Below are 15,459 nucleotides of genomic sequence, written 5' to 3'. Positions count from 1 at the left end.
TCTGAAAACGAAGTTGAAACGAATTAAAATAACTTTTTCGGTTACTTTTGCCTCGCTTTTGCATCTATGCAACGAAATTGCGTCAGCCTTTGTATACACAATACCAACTTTGGGACGACAAGAGCTTGGTTGCTGCTGACGGTGAGGCGGGAAAACGGATAATAAAACAACCCAACAAATTGGTTTGTTTCGAACTAAAATGTCAGTAGATTTTTCGCCAACTAAAATATTAGTTTGACTCAACCGCCAAGCCGGTTGCATCTAAACAAAATTTCAGTTTGTTTACGTGAAGCAGAACAACCTACATTTTAGTAAATACAAACGCCTTGCTATAGTTGAAAACAACAAATCGTTGGTTTGAAACTACAAATACTGTTCATAACTTCGGGTGGTAGAAACAACTAATTAGTGTGGTTGTTTCAAACCGAAACCAATGATTTGGAACAAACAAAATGCATATTAAAACTACTATTTCATTAGTTTGGAATTCAACCAACGTGTTAGTTGTTTCAAACTGGATTGATTTTTCTCCGTGTGGTTTTGGATGGCGTCATTTGTGCTGCACGGAGGAGGTTTTTGTTGTTTTCTTTGGTCGTCAATCGTGACGCTTGACGGTGTAATGGAGTGTGGGTGAGCGGTAGCCGTGTACTGTTGAAACGCGACAAGCTCACATGTTCAGATGTAAGCGTTCACACTACCACGTGGGCTTAGCAAAGTGCGCGCGCTCCGCGCATCATCTGCGATGCGTGTATGAATATGATGCCAGCCGTGCACTGGTAGCAGTGGTAACTTGTATTACAGTATTGCTGCTCTATGGACGGTTGTAATAGATGAAAGACGACGGCACGGGTGAGTCCGACGAACAAATGAACGCCAAAGTGCCAAAGTGAGAGATTTGTTTTCCTTGTGAGAGTTTGACCGTGAATTGGATTTTCGACCGTGTGATTCCGAAACTGGTGGTTTGAGCGTTCGGAAAGGAAGTCTAATAGGAACAAAGCATGCAGGATGGAACGTGATTCAATTCACTAAGAGAGAAGTGAACAGTGAGTGTTGACCTTGATAGCGCAGTGGTTTATAGTGGGCAATGAAGTGTCTGTATTGAGATTTCTTGTATGCTTGTTATTTTTTGTGTTTCTCATTTTGGTTTCGCTCTACGACATTGCACTGTCAATAGAGAAACTAAGGTGAATCTTTCCGCTCATAGTGGCAAACGTTAGCCAGCTCGTGGGTCAGGTCAAAGCACCGACATGCACCCCTACATTGCAGAGATTTAACAACAGTTGACACAGTTCTTTTCCCATTTGACACAGCGTGTTTCGGGTACTTGAAAATTAGTTTTCTTTCTTTGTTCCATTACTTTGTATTTAAGTTTCAATGATTCGTGGTGCTCACATTTTGGCTTGGATGAATATGGCAATAGTTGACACCGTCGATAATCTGTCGATGATAGCAAGGGTCGGTTATACATTGAAGGCAACAACCTTGATGATCTTGGAATGCATTTAGCAATTAATTTGGATGTTGTCTTCACTCTTTGGATAGATACTTACCTAAACGGCCAGACTAAGGCCTGAGTGTCCTCTGCTGTACGTAGGAGTCATCTCCATACGACTCGGTCCATGGTCGTGCGTCGCCAGTCACGCACTCTGCGAAGGGTCCACTAATCGTCCTCCACTTTATTGATCCATCTTGCTCGCTGCGCACCACGTCGTCTTGTACTAGTCGGATTGTCCTTGAGAACCATGTTACCGAGTAGTTATCCAACATCCTGGTGATATGTCCCGCCCACCGTAGCCTCCCGATTTTCATGGTATGGATGATGGATACTTTGCGATAGATAACTACAAGGTTGGTGCACGCATGAAACTTGCAGTTGGGGATGATGCGGATGAACACGAGCAGAACGAAAAGAGGTTTGTGAGCGGATTGCCGTCCGATATCATTCCAAAACGGGATTTTGGTTGGTTCGCTTGGTTTAGTAAACAGCTATATTTTGTGATTTTCAACTCCTTAGTCACCAAGAAGAAATATATGTACCTCAATTAGTGCAAAAAAAGACACTTTTGCCTGAGAAGAAATAGTTGCCGATTGTTGTCTGGGTGTCTCTATGTCTGGAATAAACATACACTGGGTGTTCCTAGACTGCACATGAGGTGTTGTTTTAGGTATTGCGCTTTCTATACGGGACCAGTCCATGCTCCATTCAGGTTGCAGCCATTCGATTTTATATGTATAGCTGATTGGTGTTCTACAGCTGTTCTCTCCCGCTCATGAATGGTCTACTTATATTAAATGTAAAATGTGAAGTGATTCAATTCACTGGCGTATGTAAGGAGATGTGATTGAATTCACTGATACGTATGAGAAGGAAAATAAAGTGATTAAATTCACTTGAGTTATGTGAATGGTGATTAAATTCACTCAACCATCGAAAACAAACGAATAAAGAGAAGTACGTGAATAAAGAAACATGAATGTGATTAGATTCACTGGTTGAAGAATGTTCTTTCATGTCGGTGTCACTTAAAAAAAAAATAGTTCGGAAAGGTGTTTCTTAAGTTGATTTCATACTCATACTGGTGTATGACGGGTTTGCGGTGGTTCTCATTTCGTAAGACATGGGCTTGTTGACAGGAGGATTTGTTCAAGATGTTCGACTGGGACATGTTTTTGATCCTAAAGTCATCCGCAGTTCAGATTTTCTCATACTCTGCCATTCGAGATAGGAAAAGAATAGATTCGCTGATTTTAGTGGCTTGTAAATGATTGATGACTGCAGAAAAAAAAAATCAGTAAGGTCGGAAGGTTCAAACGAAAATGGGAGCAGTAAGATTCTAAATGTTCACGAATGTATCCAGCACATAGTCGACAACGCAACGTAGAAGCTATTACAGCAGAGGAATGATGGATTCAAGGCCGAGAGAGACGACCATTCAAAGCGGTGAAACGATACGGTTTTTGTCTCAGTCCCTGATGTCATATGGACGGATATGAAATTGTCTTGAAGTTTATCATTTGCCAACAGTTACTTCTAGGTATTGCGGAAAAAACTGAAACTTTAACGAGTTTATTTGTCGGGGTCTTTTGGGAAGCGTGTCAACCATGTAGAGCACCGTTTCTCAAGATTTTTCTCAAGCGATCTTCTGTCTGCTGTAATCTCACTGTCCGTAGAACGATAGTCGCATACCTGCTAGCGGTCGAAGGATTGCGAAAATAGTCTTTGATATAGAGAAGGTAAACATGAACCAAAGATTTACTGTTGGCATTGCTTGTTAATCATTTGGATCTCCCATCGCTCTGCCGCTCTACCATTGCCCAAATACCATTCTTGGTCGAGAATGGATCATTAAAATAACTAAAACGCCCGCTATGAAATGAACAGATAGGGCCACCTGTGTGTTTGACATAACTCGACTGCTGTGACAATGTTAAAGCCCATATATGGTGATTCCTTTGTTTTGATGCGGCAAATGGCAGAAAAGTTCGTTTCAATGATTCATTATTCAGGAAACATCGGATCGATTACAAATTCAAGCCCCGAGTATCACTCCTAGTACTCATAGTGATGACAAAAAAAAAGCTTGAGATTGTGGATTGATATGTGCAGTTCAGTGATTGAATCTTTCTTTGGCTATTGTTAGGTTTTGGAAGAGTGAAGTATTTCATCACGTTGTACATTTCTTCGGATTGAGGTGCAGGGGGTCGAAATGAAAATCGAAATACCTTCAGTTTCATAACAGATAGAAATAAATTTCGATACGCACACTTCACACGGTGTGATCTGCGGTCTTTTCAGAACAAATTCGAGACGCATGATGGAGCAACACTGAACCTTTTGTGCAATTCCTCTCAAGGTAGCAAATTAAATACTTCCTTCATAGATTAGGATCTTTGTCTGACAGCCACACAGGAATAAGGTGGATCTCCACATTTTTCTTGGACTTGTATCGAATGTTTCTCGCTTCATACTAAGCTTTAGCAACCGATGTTCGTCCTATACGAGAGCTGTAACTGTCTTGGAACTGTTTCCAATGCTCATCGGAAACAGCTTTTTCGAGAAGTCTATATCGTGGATCACGGATTTGCTGCATCTTTAGAAGTAGGACGCAGTACAGAGCTGGTGCAGATGAATGACGAACAATCTCATGTCATCTGCTATGCATCGCGTCCTCTATCAACACTTGAACGGTCAAACAATGGTAATCTGCGGTAGAAGGAATGACTTTTGAATTCCGGAGAGTTGAAGCTGTTACAAGTTGCTTTATTGATATACCGTTGTTAGAAAAGAATTATCGTCCAATGAATGCTTGCTGAATGGAATGGCTCAGACCACAGACTTCAAAATTTACAGTCGTTCGAACAAGAGGTTCATTGTCAAAAATTGTTCTTGTTAGGAGTTTTCACAGGTATGCATTTGACAATGTATTGCTCCAGTGTTGGCTGATTTGCCCTCTGAGAAGAATGGATTGAGAAAGCTGCTACAGATGACATTTCTGAGGTTCAGAGGTTAAATGTTTACTATAGGAATGATGGCGTGCTGCAGACCGTGAAAGACACATTGGTAGCTGAGTACTGTGGGTCGGTCCAGGCGAAATCGAGTTCTACCATACGTATGAGCACCTAGTCTTGTTCTCCGAGATTGTATGTTGGTTATCTATTTCATCTATGAGCCTTGAGAAACGGGATGGTGGTGCTTGCCATCGTTAGTACGTTGATTGGTCGATGGAGTATTGGGAGATAGTTCACCTGCGAGACACCTGGTGGCCTAGTTTAGACCAATATGCAAGTTGCACCGTGCAGAGTGCCATGGTGGATAGAGAAGGTAATGCAACAGAGCTCTGCACTCAACTACCTATGAAGTGGCGAATGAATTGAATGAACATCGAAAAGCTCTTTCGAGTTTTTGAACAAGGGGCGTGAGCATGCAGCGTTCTTATACAAAGCGATCATCCAACAAGTCAACTAGTGATAAACTTCCTCGAGAAGAGGTGGATTGGAGATAGAGAAAACTTACAAAATTGACATTGTTGACTTGGAAAGAATGTCTGAATCGGAAATAAGAACTGAACTGGTCAGAATCCCAAGAAGTCCAGATGACGAAACTTCCTGACGTTCAAAAGGACTGCGAAAGTTGTAGAGTATGAACTGCCCGGTATATATATTCTTATGTGGAATGTTATAATTATAGCAATAGCCTTTTGTTTATAAAGGAGGGGATGTGGTAGACAGCGCAAGTCGTTAGTATATCCCGCCTCCGCATATATGTGTCGGTTGTGTATTGGTGCCACCTCACTGATACCGACGCTTCGACTAACAGCGGAGCGAACGCATTCAGTCATTCTGATGCTTAGACGCGTGTGCTTCGGATCTCGGTACCACAGGGGGAAAAGGGAGATTTTTCGCATTTGTACTGTACTCAGCCAATGTGACATTATCTCCTATGGTGTTGTAGTGCGAATGAATGATCTCATTCTATGGGAATTCGAACCTTGTAATGTATTGTTTATTAGCTTCAATTTTCTAAGCTTGACAAGGTTTTGAAGACAAACATGAGATGAGAGAATTGCCTAATAGGAAAGTCACATCAGCAAAGCTTTTACATATGCAAATGCTATCCATGGGGTCATGTCTAGCATTTAATATGTATGGCAATGACTGGTTCTTACCTAGCAGGGGTACTACAACACCACGCGGACAATTCGATTAAGGGCTTAAATAGGGATAATATATTTTCCAGAACTTAAGGACCATTTTTCCGGGTGACTGATGAGTCGGTGAAGTTGGAAGTTTCCGTTTGTTATAATTGACAAAATAAACAATCGGGCGTTTTTTTCTTTCTATGACTTGCTTGGCATTTTGAGGATTATTATTTTTTTGGTTTTGGAAGGTATGCGATTCACTATTGAGCCTTAAAATTATTTTGCATCTGAATAGCATTGATATTGTCAAGTCTGTACCAACACCCTAATCCCTCACCAAAATACCCTTTTCCTATCCCATGGCGTTTATGTGGTCAGCAAAGACTATTCAGCCATTACCCCTCCTTATAATCGGCTTTGGACTGACTTGCGCTCTCATTGCCCCACCAAATGCTGCAAAATGAAAATGAAATGAAAATGAATTGTCCTCGGCTTTTTTTCTGCACCAGTGTTTCAGTTTCAGCATGGTCAATATGGAGTGAAAACTGTAGGCACCCAAATTGGTACTTCAACTTTGACGATTGATGTGGCCCAAACCACTGGATGAAAACATTTCAAATTTTTACCACAACATTCCCTATATTTCTTGACGCTACATGAGAATTTTCATGAAGCTACTTAAATTTTTCACTAAAATACGGATTTTTAAAAAAGTATGTCCAAAAATGGCTTTTTTTCATATAAGTTATCATAACTCAAAATATATAATTTCTATCAATTTGAAATTTTGTCCATACAATGTCAATATATTGATCATGAAGTGGTAAAATTTTCAGCCAAAAACATTGATAATTGCCAAAGTTACAGCAGGATGAACATGACGGATTTTTTTTTTGCTACTGAGTGTACTGCCCTTGACCGCATAACAGTAACATTCGACAGAAGTAGGCATTGGAGAAAATGGGACCCAAAGTTGCAACTTTTAATAGTATGGAAATGATCCGAAATTGTAAACATTTTTTATTAATTCATAATTTTTTGTTTAGCAATAAGATCATCTACAGCACTTCTTGAATGCTGGACCTATTGTCAGAAAATAAATCGGACCTAAGTATGATTGATGACACGCATTAAAACCAGTCTATTTTCCCAGTGTGACTGTTATGCGGTCACATCGGTTAATGATGGTCAATGAGACAAAACGACTTGGTGTTTATTTCACAAATCCTAGAACAAACTTAGAAATTTTATTTAGGTAGTCGAAAGTACTTGTAATTTGATGATGATCCCCGATATTAACTCAATAACAGCAAAACATGCAAATACCCTGGGCTTGGATTATATCTTCCAGGAAGCTTTGATTTCAGGCATGTGGTCGATGGCCTTTGCAGTAATGATTAGAATAGCTGAATGTATAATCAATGGCAAACAATTCTGTAAGAATCAGATCTCCAAGTCATCTGATATAGTTATACTGATCATGACGCTGCATAGTATATCGAAAATTTGTCGAAGTCATTTATGTGCCGGGAAAATATAATTCCAAGTTGGAGAGAATATTACAAACTGAGGGAGGGTAATAGGCCCAGTCAGACCCCTGAATGGGCAATGTGGGTTAGTTTATGGGAATGCCATTGAAGGTTTGTAATATTCTCCGAGGCTTTCGAAATCCAACAGGGCGCGTCCCCGGGTTGCGGATAGGGGGAAAAGGGAGATTTTTCACATTTGTACTGTAATCAGCCAATGTGGTATTATCTCCTATGGTGTTGTAGTGCGAATGAATGATCTCATTCTATGGGAATTCGAACCTTGTAATGTATTGTTTATCAACTTCAATTTTCTAAGCTTGATAAGGTTTTGAAGACAAACATGAGATGAGAGAATTGCCTAATAGGAAAGTCACATCAGCAAAGCTTTTACATATGCAAATGCTATCCATGGGGTCATGTCTAGCATTTAATATGTATGGCAATGACTGATTCTTACCTAGCAAGGGTACTACAAGACCACGCGGACAATTCGATTAAAGGCTTAATTGGGGATAATATATTTTCCAGAACTGAAGGGACATTTTTTCCGGGGTGACTGGCGAGTCGGAAAGGGTAGAAGTTTCCGTTCGTTATAATTGACAAAATAAACAATCGGGCGCTTTTTCTTTCTATGACTTGCTTGGTATTTTGTGGATTATTGTTTTTTGGTTTTGGAAGGTATGCGATTCACTATTGAGCCTTAAAATTATTTTGCATCTGAATAGCATTGATATCGTCAAGTCTGCACCAACACCCTAATCCCACACCAAAATACCCTTTTCCTATCCCATGGCGTTTATGTGGTCAGCAAAGACTATTCAGCCATTACCCCTCCTTATCATCGGCTTTGGACTGACTTGCGCTCTCATTGCCCCACCAAATGCTGCAAAATGAAAAATGAAAATGAAAATAACAGCAAAACATGCAAATGTTACAATTATGCGATTATAGGCAGCTGTATTAAATAGGAAAACAAACCTGAATTCCAGATCGGCATCTTTCCAATTTATGGCTGGATAAATAACCAAGCATTATTTATTTTCTGACGATCGAACATTGATAGTGAAAAATAAACAAAACAAGTATTTGACAAGTCAGAAGATGGTTTTATTTAGAAGGTTGTATCGGGGATACGATAAAACTATGATACAACCCAAAATCCTAAGCCGGTATGCATTCGAAGTCCTGTAGATCATAATAAGATTGGGCCAACTAGCCAGAACGTGGGCTTTTGGTGGCATATAAGAGCTCGAGATGACTTTCAAGTCGGCATGAATGGTTTTATTGTTAGGGTTTGAATCGCTAAAAAAAACTTCGATAAAATCAAAATTGTTACTTGGGATGTCATCAGCGAAGCCAATTATTTCGAAGCCCTGTTCTTCCAGTTTTATGAGGAGATCATCAACTATCAAATACCACAGTACAGGTTATAGCATGCCTCCTTATGGGCAGTTGGGCACCCTTTAACAACTCTAACGGTAATACATGATATGCCAAGGATAGATGATATCTCTCCTTTTCATAACATTTCTCTAATCCAATCATCAATCACCAATGCATCTGTCAAAACCACGTCTTGACATAGTATTCCTCATTGAATTGTAAGATGTGTTATAGAACGCTCTTTCAATATCAAGGAACGCAGCAAGTGAATTGCTGTTACTGAAGGGTTTCCCCTTTTGTTATGCAAATTGATTTTGGCTAAATATGACGATTTGATATACTCGTCTAGTAGTTTTTCCATTAATTTCAACTTCATGGATGATAAACTTCTATGAAGTGACAGCTGTAGGAATACGGCTTAATAATAAGCTTCATCGGAACCACTTGGTTAAGATAGGTGTTAAGATTTCTATACGCTTCTGCAGTAGTACAGGAAAAATTCCATCCCTACCCGGCGTTTTGAAGGTCTCCTAGTGCCATTGGCATCAGTTTGCGACACATAAAAAAAGAATTGTTTCAGAAAGAATCATTATGAGTCAGTATAAAATCAATCCAGAGGAATGGCTTTCGGATTAATTAACTTTTATCACAATCGGGTTCGAATCTGTAAATAAGGCACATTTACTTTGCAACCTGAGAGCACATTATTTTTTATGGCTACAGAATTACATTATCTGTAAAGACACAGTACGATCAATTATCTCCTTCATCCTAAAAGCTAATAAATGCATCAAGTTTCTCGATTCTGAATCAGATTGGAGTGCGTCACAGCTAACTAGAGGGCGTAGCCCCAAAAACCGGAAGACAACGTAACGGATAGACACCTACCACCGGGTTTGCTCAGTAGTCAATCAGCTTCTTAATTCCGGCCAGGCATCGGAACTTGTCCGGGATGTAGAACGGTTCGAACACATGCGGGAAGGGGGTGTCCCAGCCGGTGACCCGCGAGATAGGGGCCTCCAAATGGAGGAAGCACTCCTCCTGGATGGTAGCGGCCAGCTCTGCTCCAAATCCGCACGTTAATGGGGCTTCGTGGGCGATCAGTACCCGGCCGGTTTTCTTCGCCGACTGAAAGTAGTCGATAACGGTGGGGAAACAAGGTCAGAGTTTATTTGCGAGGAAGCGAAACGGTACTTGACTGGAACATGGTTCTGAAGTAGTGGGGTTGAGTTATTATGTTGATAAGGGAAATGGCAAGGACAAATTTTCGAAATTCAGATAGTATAAATGGAAATATGCAGAGCCTTTTAAGGCAGAAGAGCAATCATGAAGACTGCATTTTTAATTTCAGTTCTAGTGGTTTGCAGTGGTGCTGCCATAAGTAATTTCATCGAAAAACAATCCGTGGTACAATGCCTATCAGTAAGTCAGCACTTAGGAGTGTAATCCGTGAATTTATAAAAATCGAATTCTGTCATTGCAGGATCTCCAGCACACTTTGGAAAACTCTAATTTTCAAAGTGTGGTTGATCTAATAGAGGATATCGTCAAAACTGGATCCCGCCTCAACGAACAATACCGATATTGTCAGCAGATACTGAAGGACGATCCACCCACTCCCATTCAGCAAATTTTACATGAGAGTTGTGAAGCTAAATGGAAGATTACCTTTAGTGCAGAGTTGGCACGTCTCGGCATTGACGTTCAGAAACGAATCGATCTAATTGTTGATTTGATTAACAAGTTTTCTAAATGCACCGGAATTATCAATTCTTCAATACATGAGTAAAAATAAATAAATATAAACTGGAATATCCGTTTAAGCACTGAATTGTAGGGGCATACATTGGATCGTGCATTCATACAATTAATGCACACAACGGAGTTTTTCCATACAATAAATCAGTATGAGACAAGACAAATAAAAATAAACCGTAGTCCTATGTCAAAATGCCTTCCAACCCAACCCAATACTCACATTACAAACGGTTTCCTTGTCCCAGGGCAGAATCGACACCAGATCGATCACCTCGCAGTTGACGCCGTACTGTTTCTTCGCCATATCAGCAACCTCAGTGAGCACATGGATCTGCGTTCCCCATCCAATCAGGGTCATATCGTTTCCGGCTCGCAGGACATCCGCTTTCCCCAGAGGAGATTCGAAGGCGGCTTCTGGAACTTCCTCCACCGCCGCCCGATAGAGGGTCTTCGGTTCAAAAACGATACAAGGATCCTTTTCCTTGATGCACGCCAGCAGAAGTCCCTTAGCCTTGTTGGGTCCTCGTGGGACCACCACCTTCAATCCGGGGGTATGTGCAAAGTACGCCTCGGGACTCTGCGAATGATAGCAAGCTCCGTGTCCGACCGCTCCGCTAGGCGCTCGGAACGTTAACGATCCACAATCGAACAGGTTCCCGCTCCTGTACCGATACTTAGCCGCTTCATTCACAATCTGATCGAACGCTGGGAAGATATAGTCCGCGAATTGCATCTCAGCGATCGCGGTCGCTCCGGTATTGGCCACTCCGATCGCAAACCCGGCAATGCCCTGCTCGCACAGAGGCGTATTGAAAACGCGATCCCGCCCATACTTCTGCTGCAGACCCATCGAGCAGCGGAAAACCCCACCGAATGCGACATCCTCTCCGAACACCAGCGCCGAGCTGTCCCGCTCCATGGCGATATCCATCGCGTTGTTGATTGCCTGGAACATGTTCATCTTCTTGGTGGGGCCCTCGATCGGGGCCTTTGCGTCCGGTGTGTAAACAAAGTGTGACGAAGCCCGCGTGGCGGTCACCATTGGAGCAGCCACCGTCCTGGTCAACGCCGAACCGGTAAGCTTGAGCAGACTCATTTTACAGCAGCTTCCCTGTGAACAAAGAATGTCGAGGTCAACTGGGTTTACACTTTCACTTGGAGGCAAGACGGAACGCTACTTTTAAATTGGCAAGGATCTGATAACGTTCAACGATTAATGCCAAGAAAGAGGTGACGCAGGATTTTTTGTTATGTAATTTCGATTAAATTTTGTCGTTGGCAATTTTACAAACATCCACGCCGTCCGTGTGGAACAAAACAATTTTAGCAAATTTTACTCGCCATATTTCGCAGAAGGTTTGAAGCGATTCACACTAGTATAAATTATTCTAAAAGTAGTTTAAACTTACACGTAATAAACCGATTCACAAGAACAACAGCACCCAGCAGCAGCAAGTTTTCGTAAGTTTGTTGTCAAGTTCGCGCGAGAGATTGCGATTTTTGTATGTTCCGTTTCACAGCGTTCCACATACTGCAATTGTACCCACTTAATTTGACAATTCGGTGACGTTTCGCTGTGCGGTGGGGAAAACTGGGTTTACCTTTCGAAACTATAAAATCTCGCGTTACATTTGAAAAGGGCCTATCCCCAGAACGTAAACAATTTAAAGTTACTATTAGTAAAAAAAGTGAGTTGTTTTTATACATTTGGAAAAGTGCCTGCAAAGTTCTCATGAACTTTTTATTAAAAAAGAGTTTATTTCTTAATTAGCATAGCATAGCATAGCATAGCCGACCGTACACATCCTGGGGTGGCTGTCGATAGAGACGTTTAATGCGCCAGAAAAGTTGCCTGGGATTTCACAAACCTTTCATTAAACGAGCTCTCGACACCTGGCCAGGTCCTTACGGTCAGCGGGGATGGGGAAGAAATGTTGATTAGATATCTACTCAGAATATGTCCAAGAACTTGGCCCACTTCATAGATATCTGGAGTTGGAAATTGGATAGGGTTTAATGGGGTGCTTTCCTTGACGAAAATTTGTCATGTTGACACATGTTAACCAAAAAAATTTACTTACAAGTGTGTAATATAAATCAAAGCAAATCAAAAAGATCTCACCGGTTTGTCTGATGATCGTCAAAAAGATGCTGCAACGGCTGCACGTCAATCCTGATCGCCAACAATCCATCGTCAACATCATGACGAGCCTCCTCCTCTTCTTGGCGTAACGTCCTCACTGGGACAAAGCCTGCTTCTCAGCTTAGTGTTCTATGAGCACTTCCACAGTTATTAACTGAGAGCTTCCTCTGCCAATGACCATTTTGCATGTGTATATCGTGTGGTAGGCACGAAGATACTCAATGCCCAAGGAAGTCAAGGAAATTTCCTTTACGAAAAGATCCTGGACCGACCGGGAATCGAACCCGTCACCCTCAGCATGGTCATGCTGAATACTCGTGCGTTTATCGCCTCGGCTATATGGGCCCTACCCCCGTTGGTTTGAACGACACCTCATGCAAACCAACGAGGTTCATTTTCTAATTTGAACTTCTAGTAACCCTGTGGGCATCGAAAAGCACACCGATGGTAACCCTTTTTGCTGTTTTGTTTTGATTCTGCGTTCCGTTTCACCCCGTTCCATAAGCAGAATGACTTTTGAAACATTGCAAATTAGAGGGGGTCAAATTAAAAAGTGTTCAGATTAGATGAGGTCAAACCAACGGGGGTAACAAATTTAAAAATTCACGAGAACGAAAAACACGGTGACAGAAAAAATTGAATGCACGTCCGCGCGCAGTGCCTGCTGTGATCAATCTCCATGAAGGCTGTTGAACTCAAAGTTGGCCTCAAATCCTTCCCAGCCAAGCTGAATTATACAGTAAAACCTCCATGAGTCGATATTGAAGGGACCATCGACTCAAGGAAATATCGAGTAGTGGAACAAAAATCTTTTGGGAAGCTTTTTGGAGGGACCATCATAGTAACCCAGAAATTATTTTTTAGTATGGAAAAATTTACCTCCATGAGTCGATATCGAGTCAAGGAACATCGACTCATGGAGGTTCGACTGTACGACCAAGTTTCATGAAATTTGGCCAACAAAAATTCCTCATGACGAAGAGAACAAACCTGCCGATAATACCCATCGTCACCCTGAATCTATATTTAGTGAAAGAGAGGATAACCACTCAAGAAGAATAAGAAAATGGCTATCCTAAATAAAAAAAAAAGAGTTTATTTCTTAATTACACTTAAAAACAATTCGTCACAAATTAATAACAATACATATTCTTGTTGCTTGGATCATGTTATTCTATTCTGTATAATCAAATACAAAATCACTTGACATATTTTTTTTTCGCGTTCGTTTTAAATTTGAGTACAGTAGATATTGGCAAGGGCAGCTGTCTATTAAAACCTGAGGAAGTACTTAGATCACTTGCTGAAAAGCAGGTTTATCCAAGTGAGGACATTACGACAAGAAAAAGATGAACAATTTCCTGTTGTTTTCCAATAAATTAAATGAATCTAGTAAATACAAACTACCATTGAGAACACGCTTAAATAATTCTGCACACTGGATGTGTAATCCTCACACCTCGCCTCACACATTTTTCGTCATCGCTTGCAAAGCCGGCAGAATGTGTGAAAAAAATGTGCAAGGCAAGCTCATTCTATGAGTTGATGGGTCCTTACTCATTTTTGTGCAAGCCGTCTGCTATTGACAAACGCTTGAAGAAGATATTTTTTTTTTACAAAATTGAGTTAACTGCTATTGTGGCTACTGATTGACGAGCGCTGATGAGCTGTTTTTTGGCTGCCCGGCAGTAGAAGCACAATTATTTTGTGCTAAATTGCATGTAAATCATTATTGGTAGATTGATTGCCCATAAGTATATCGTTGTGTGCTCTGTGCTGCTGGATTATTACTACCTTCTATTCTTGGATATCGGGTCTCCTGCATAGTACACACAGGATGATGTGCGAACTTCGAAACTTTGGCAGGAAAGCCGCAAGAAAGCGATAATTTTCGGCATTCTCGAGCTCCACAGCGAGCTCTAAAATCAATTTTAATATCGCTTTCATATATTTTTGAAGCAAAGGGAAGCGTTTTCTGAATGTGTAACCTTCACACATTCTTCAAATCAGTCTGCAAACGTTTCGATGTGTGACAGTTACACAGACTGTTTTCATTCTCAGGCATCAACACAAAAATGTGTAAGGTCGCTTTGCACAAATTTAGTGTGGTCTGGAAAATATGCACAAATGAGTGGTCGTTACACATTTCTGAGTGGACCGATTTGAGCTTGTACGATTTATGGTATGGATCATATGACCTGAGGTCTGCCCACGGGGGTGATCACTTCAATAATAATATTTAATATGAGTATGCATACGATTAAATATATTTAAATTTATAGCTTTGTTTCAATGCTATAAAAGTGTACTTGAACTGAAATTTTGGTCAAAGCAAACTTTGACTTAGTCTTGTCCCAATTTGTTTATTTGTCTGTCAAAGAAAAAATACCATTGAAATAACCCAAGTTCTTTTTTTCCTTGTTCCAGTGAAAATTTCACACAATAATTTACCCTACAGAGTTTAAGGATATAAATAATTAGAGCTTAAATTGGGGGTTCGATGTGATGCTCTTTGGAGCCTGGAATCGATTCTTTACCATAGGAAACCAAGCTAGTTATATGCAGGTTTCAATCCTCTGAAGTAAATAATTGATTGGTATGAAACCATCAAAACATTGCCATGGTATGAAAGGGAGAAACAAAATTGTATAAATATGATTTTAAACGATTTGTGAAGACGTCTGAGGGGGTATTTCGTGCCGCGGTACATCGGTAACAATGAACGTCCAGTATTCTGCGACCAAGGCTGTTTAAACCATACATATATACCAGTTTGTGGACAATTAGAGTAGACAATTAGGCAGCCTCGCAGTATCCTCACCAATCACCCAATATACCCTACGGTATCAATCCAGTTTTCTCGGTACAACGTCGAAACAGCACTACCGCTAATCAGAGCACCAAATTGCAATCCGATATGTCCCCGTTTTGCTGTACTTTTCAAGATATAAAATGACTAAAGCAATTCGCCTGAGTCAATAAAATACTCAAGTTTCCTCACACATCG

General features: G+C 40.8%; 1 protein-coding gene across 2 annotated transcripts; it reads right to left on the bottom strand.

Moving 5' to 3' along the window:
- Positions 1 to 9,208: 9,208 nt before the first annotated feature.
- Positions 9,209 to 11,867, bottom strand: LOC109418091 (2-oxoisovalerate dehydrogenase subunit beta, mitochondrial). 2 transcript variants are annotated; one of them, XM_029870878.2, is made up of 3 exons: positions 11,719 to 11,867; positions 10,530 to 11,420; positions 9,209 to 9,679 (listed from the first exon to the last, which is right to left on the bottom strand). In XM_029870878.2, exons 2-3 carry the CDS (start codon positions 11,403 to 11,405, stop codon positions 9,452 to 9,454), a joined length of 1,104 nt encoding a protein of 367 aa, XP_029726738.1. In that variant the 5' UTR covers positions 11,406 to 11,420; positions 11,719 to 11,867; the 3' UTR covers positions 9,209 to 9,451. The 2 variants fall into 2 exon arrangements, with proteins under 2 accessions (XP_029726738.1, XP_029726739.1); XM_029870879.2 differs by lacking the exon at positions 11,719 to 11,867 and adding an exon at positions 11,488 to 11,626.
- Positions 11,868 to 15,459: the final 3,592 nt, after the last annotated feature.

Source organism: Aedes albopictus, chromosome 2 (genome assembly GCF_035046485.1).
Source record: "Aedes albopictus strain Foshan chromosome 2, AalbF5, whole genome shotgun sequence".
Classification (NCBI taxonomy): domain Eukaryota; kingdom Metazoa; phylum Arthropoda; class Insecta; order Diptera; family Culicidae; genus Aedes; species Aedes albopictus.
This window is presented reverse-complemented; position numbering and strand designations above follow the sequence as displayed.

Bases quoted from the DNA above. Each gene is read 5' to 3' on its own strand.
- LOC109418091 (XM_029870878.2), bottom strand. From the start codon at position 11,405: ATGAGTCTGCTCAAGCTTACCGGTTCGGCGTTGACCAGGACGGTGGCT. The intron at 9,680-10,529 runs GTGAGTATTGGG...GACTACTTTCAG, and splicing joins ACAAGGAAACCGTTTGTAAT to TCGGCGAAGAAAACCGGCCG.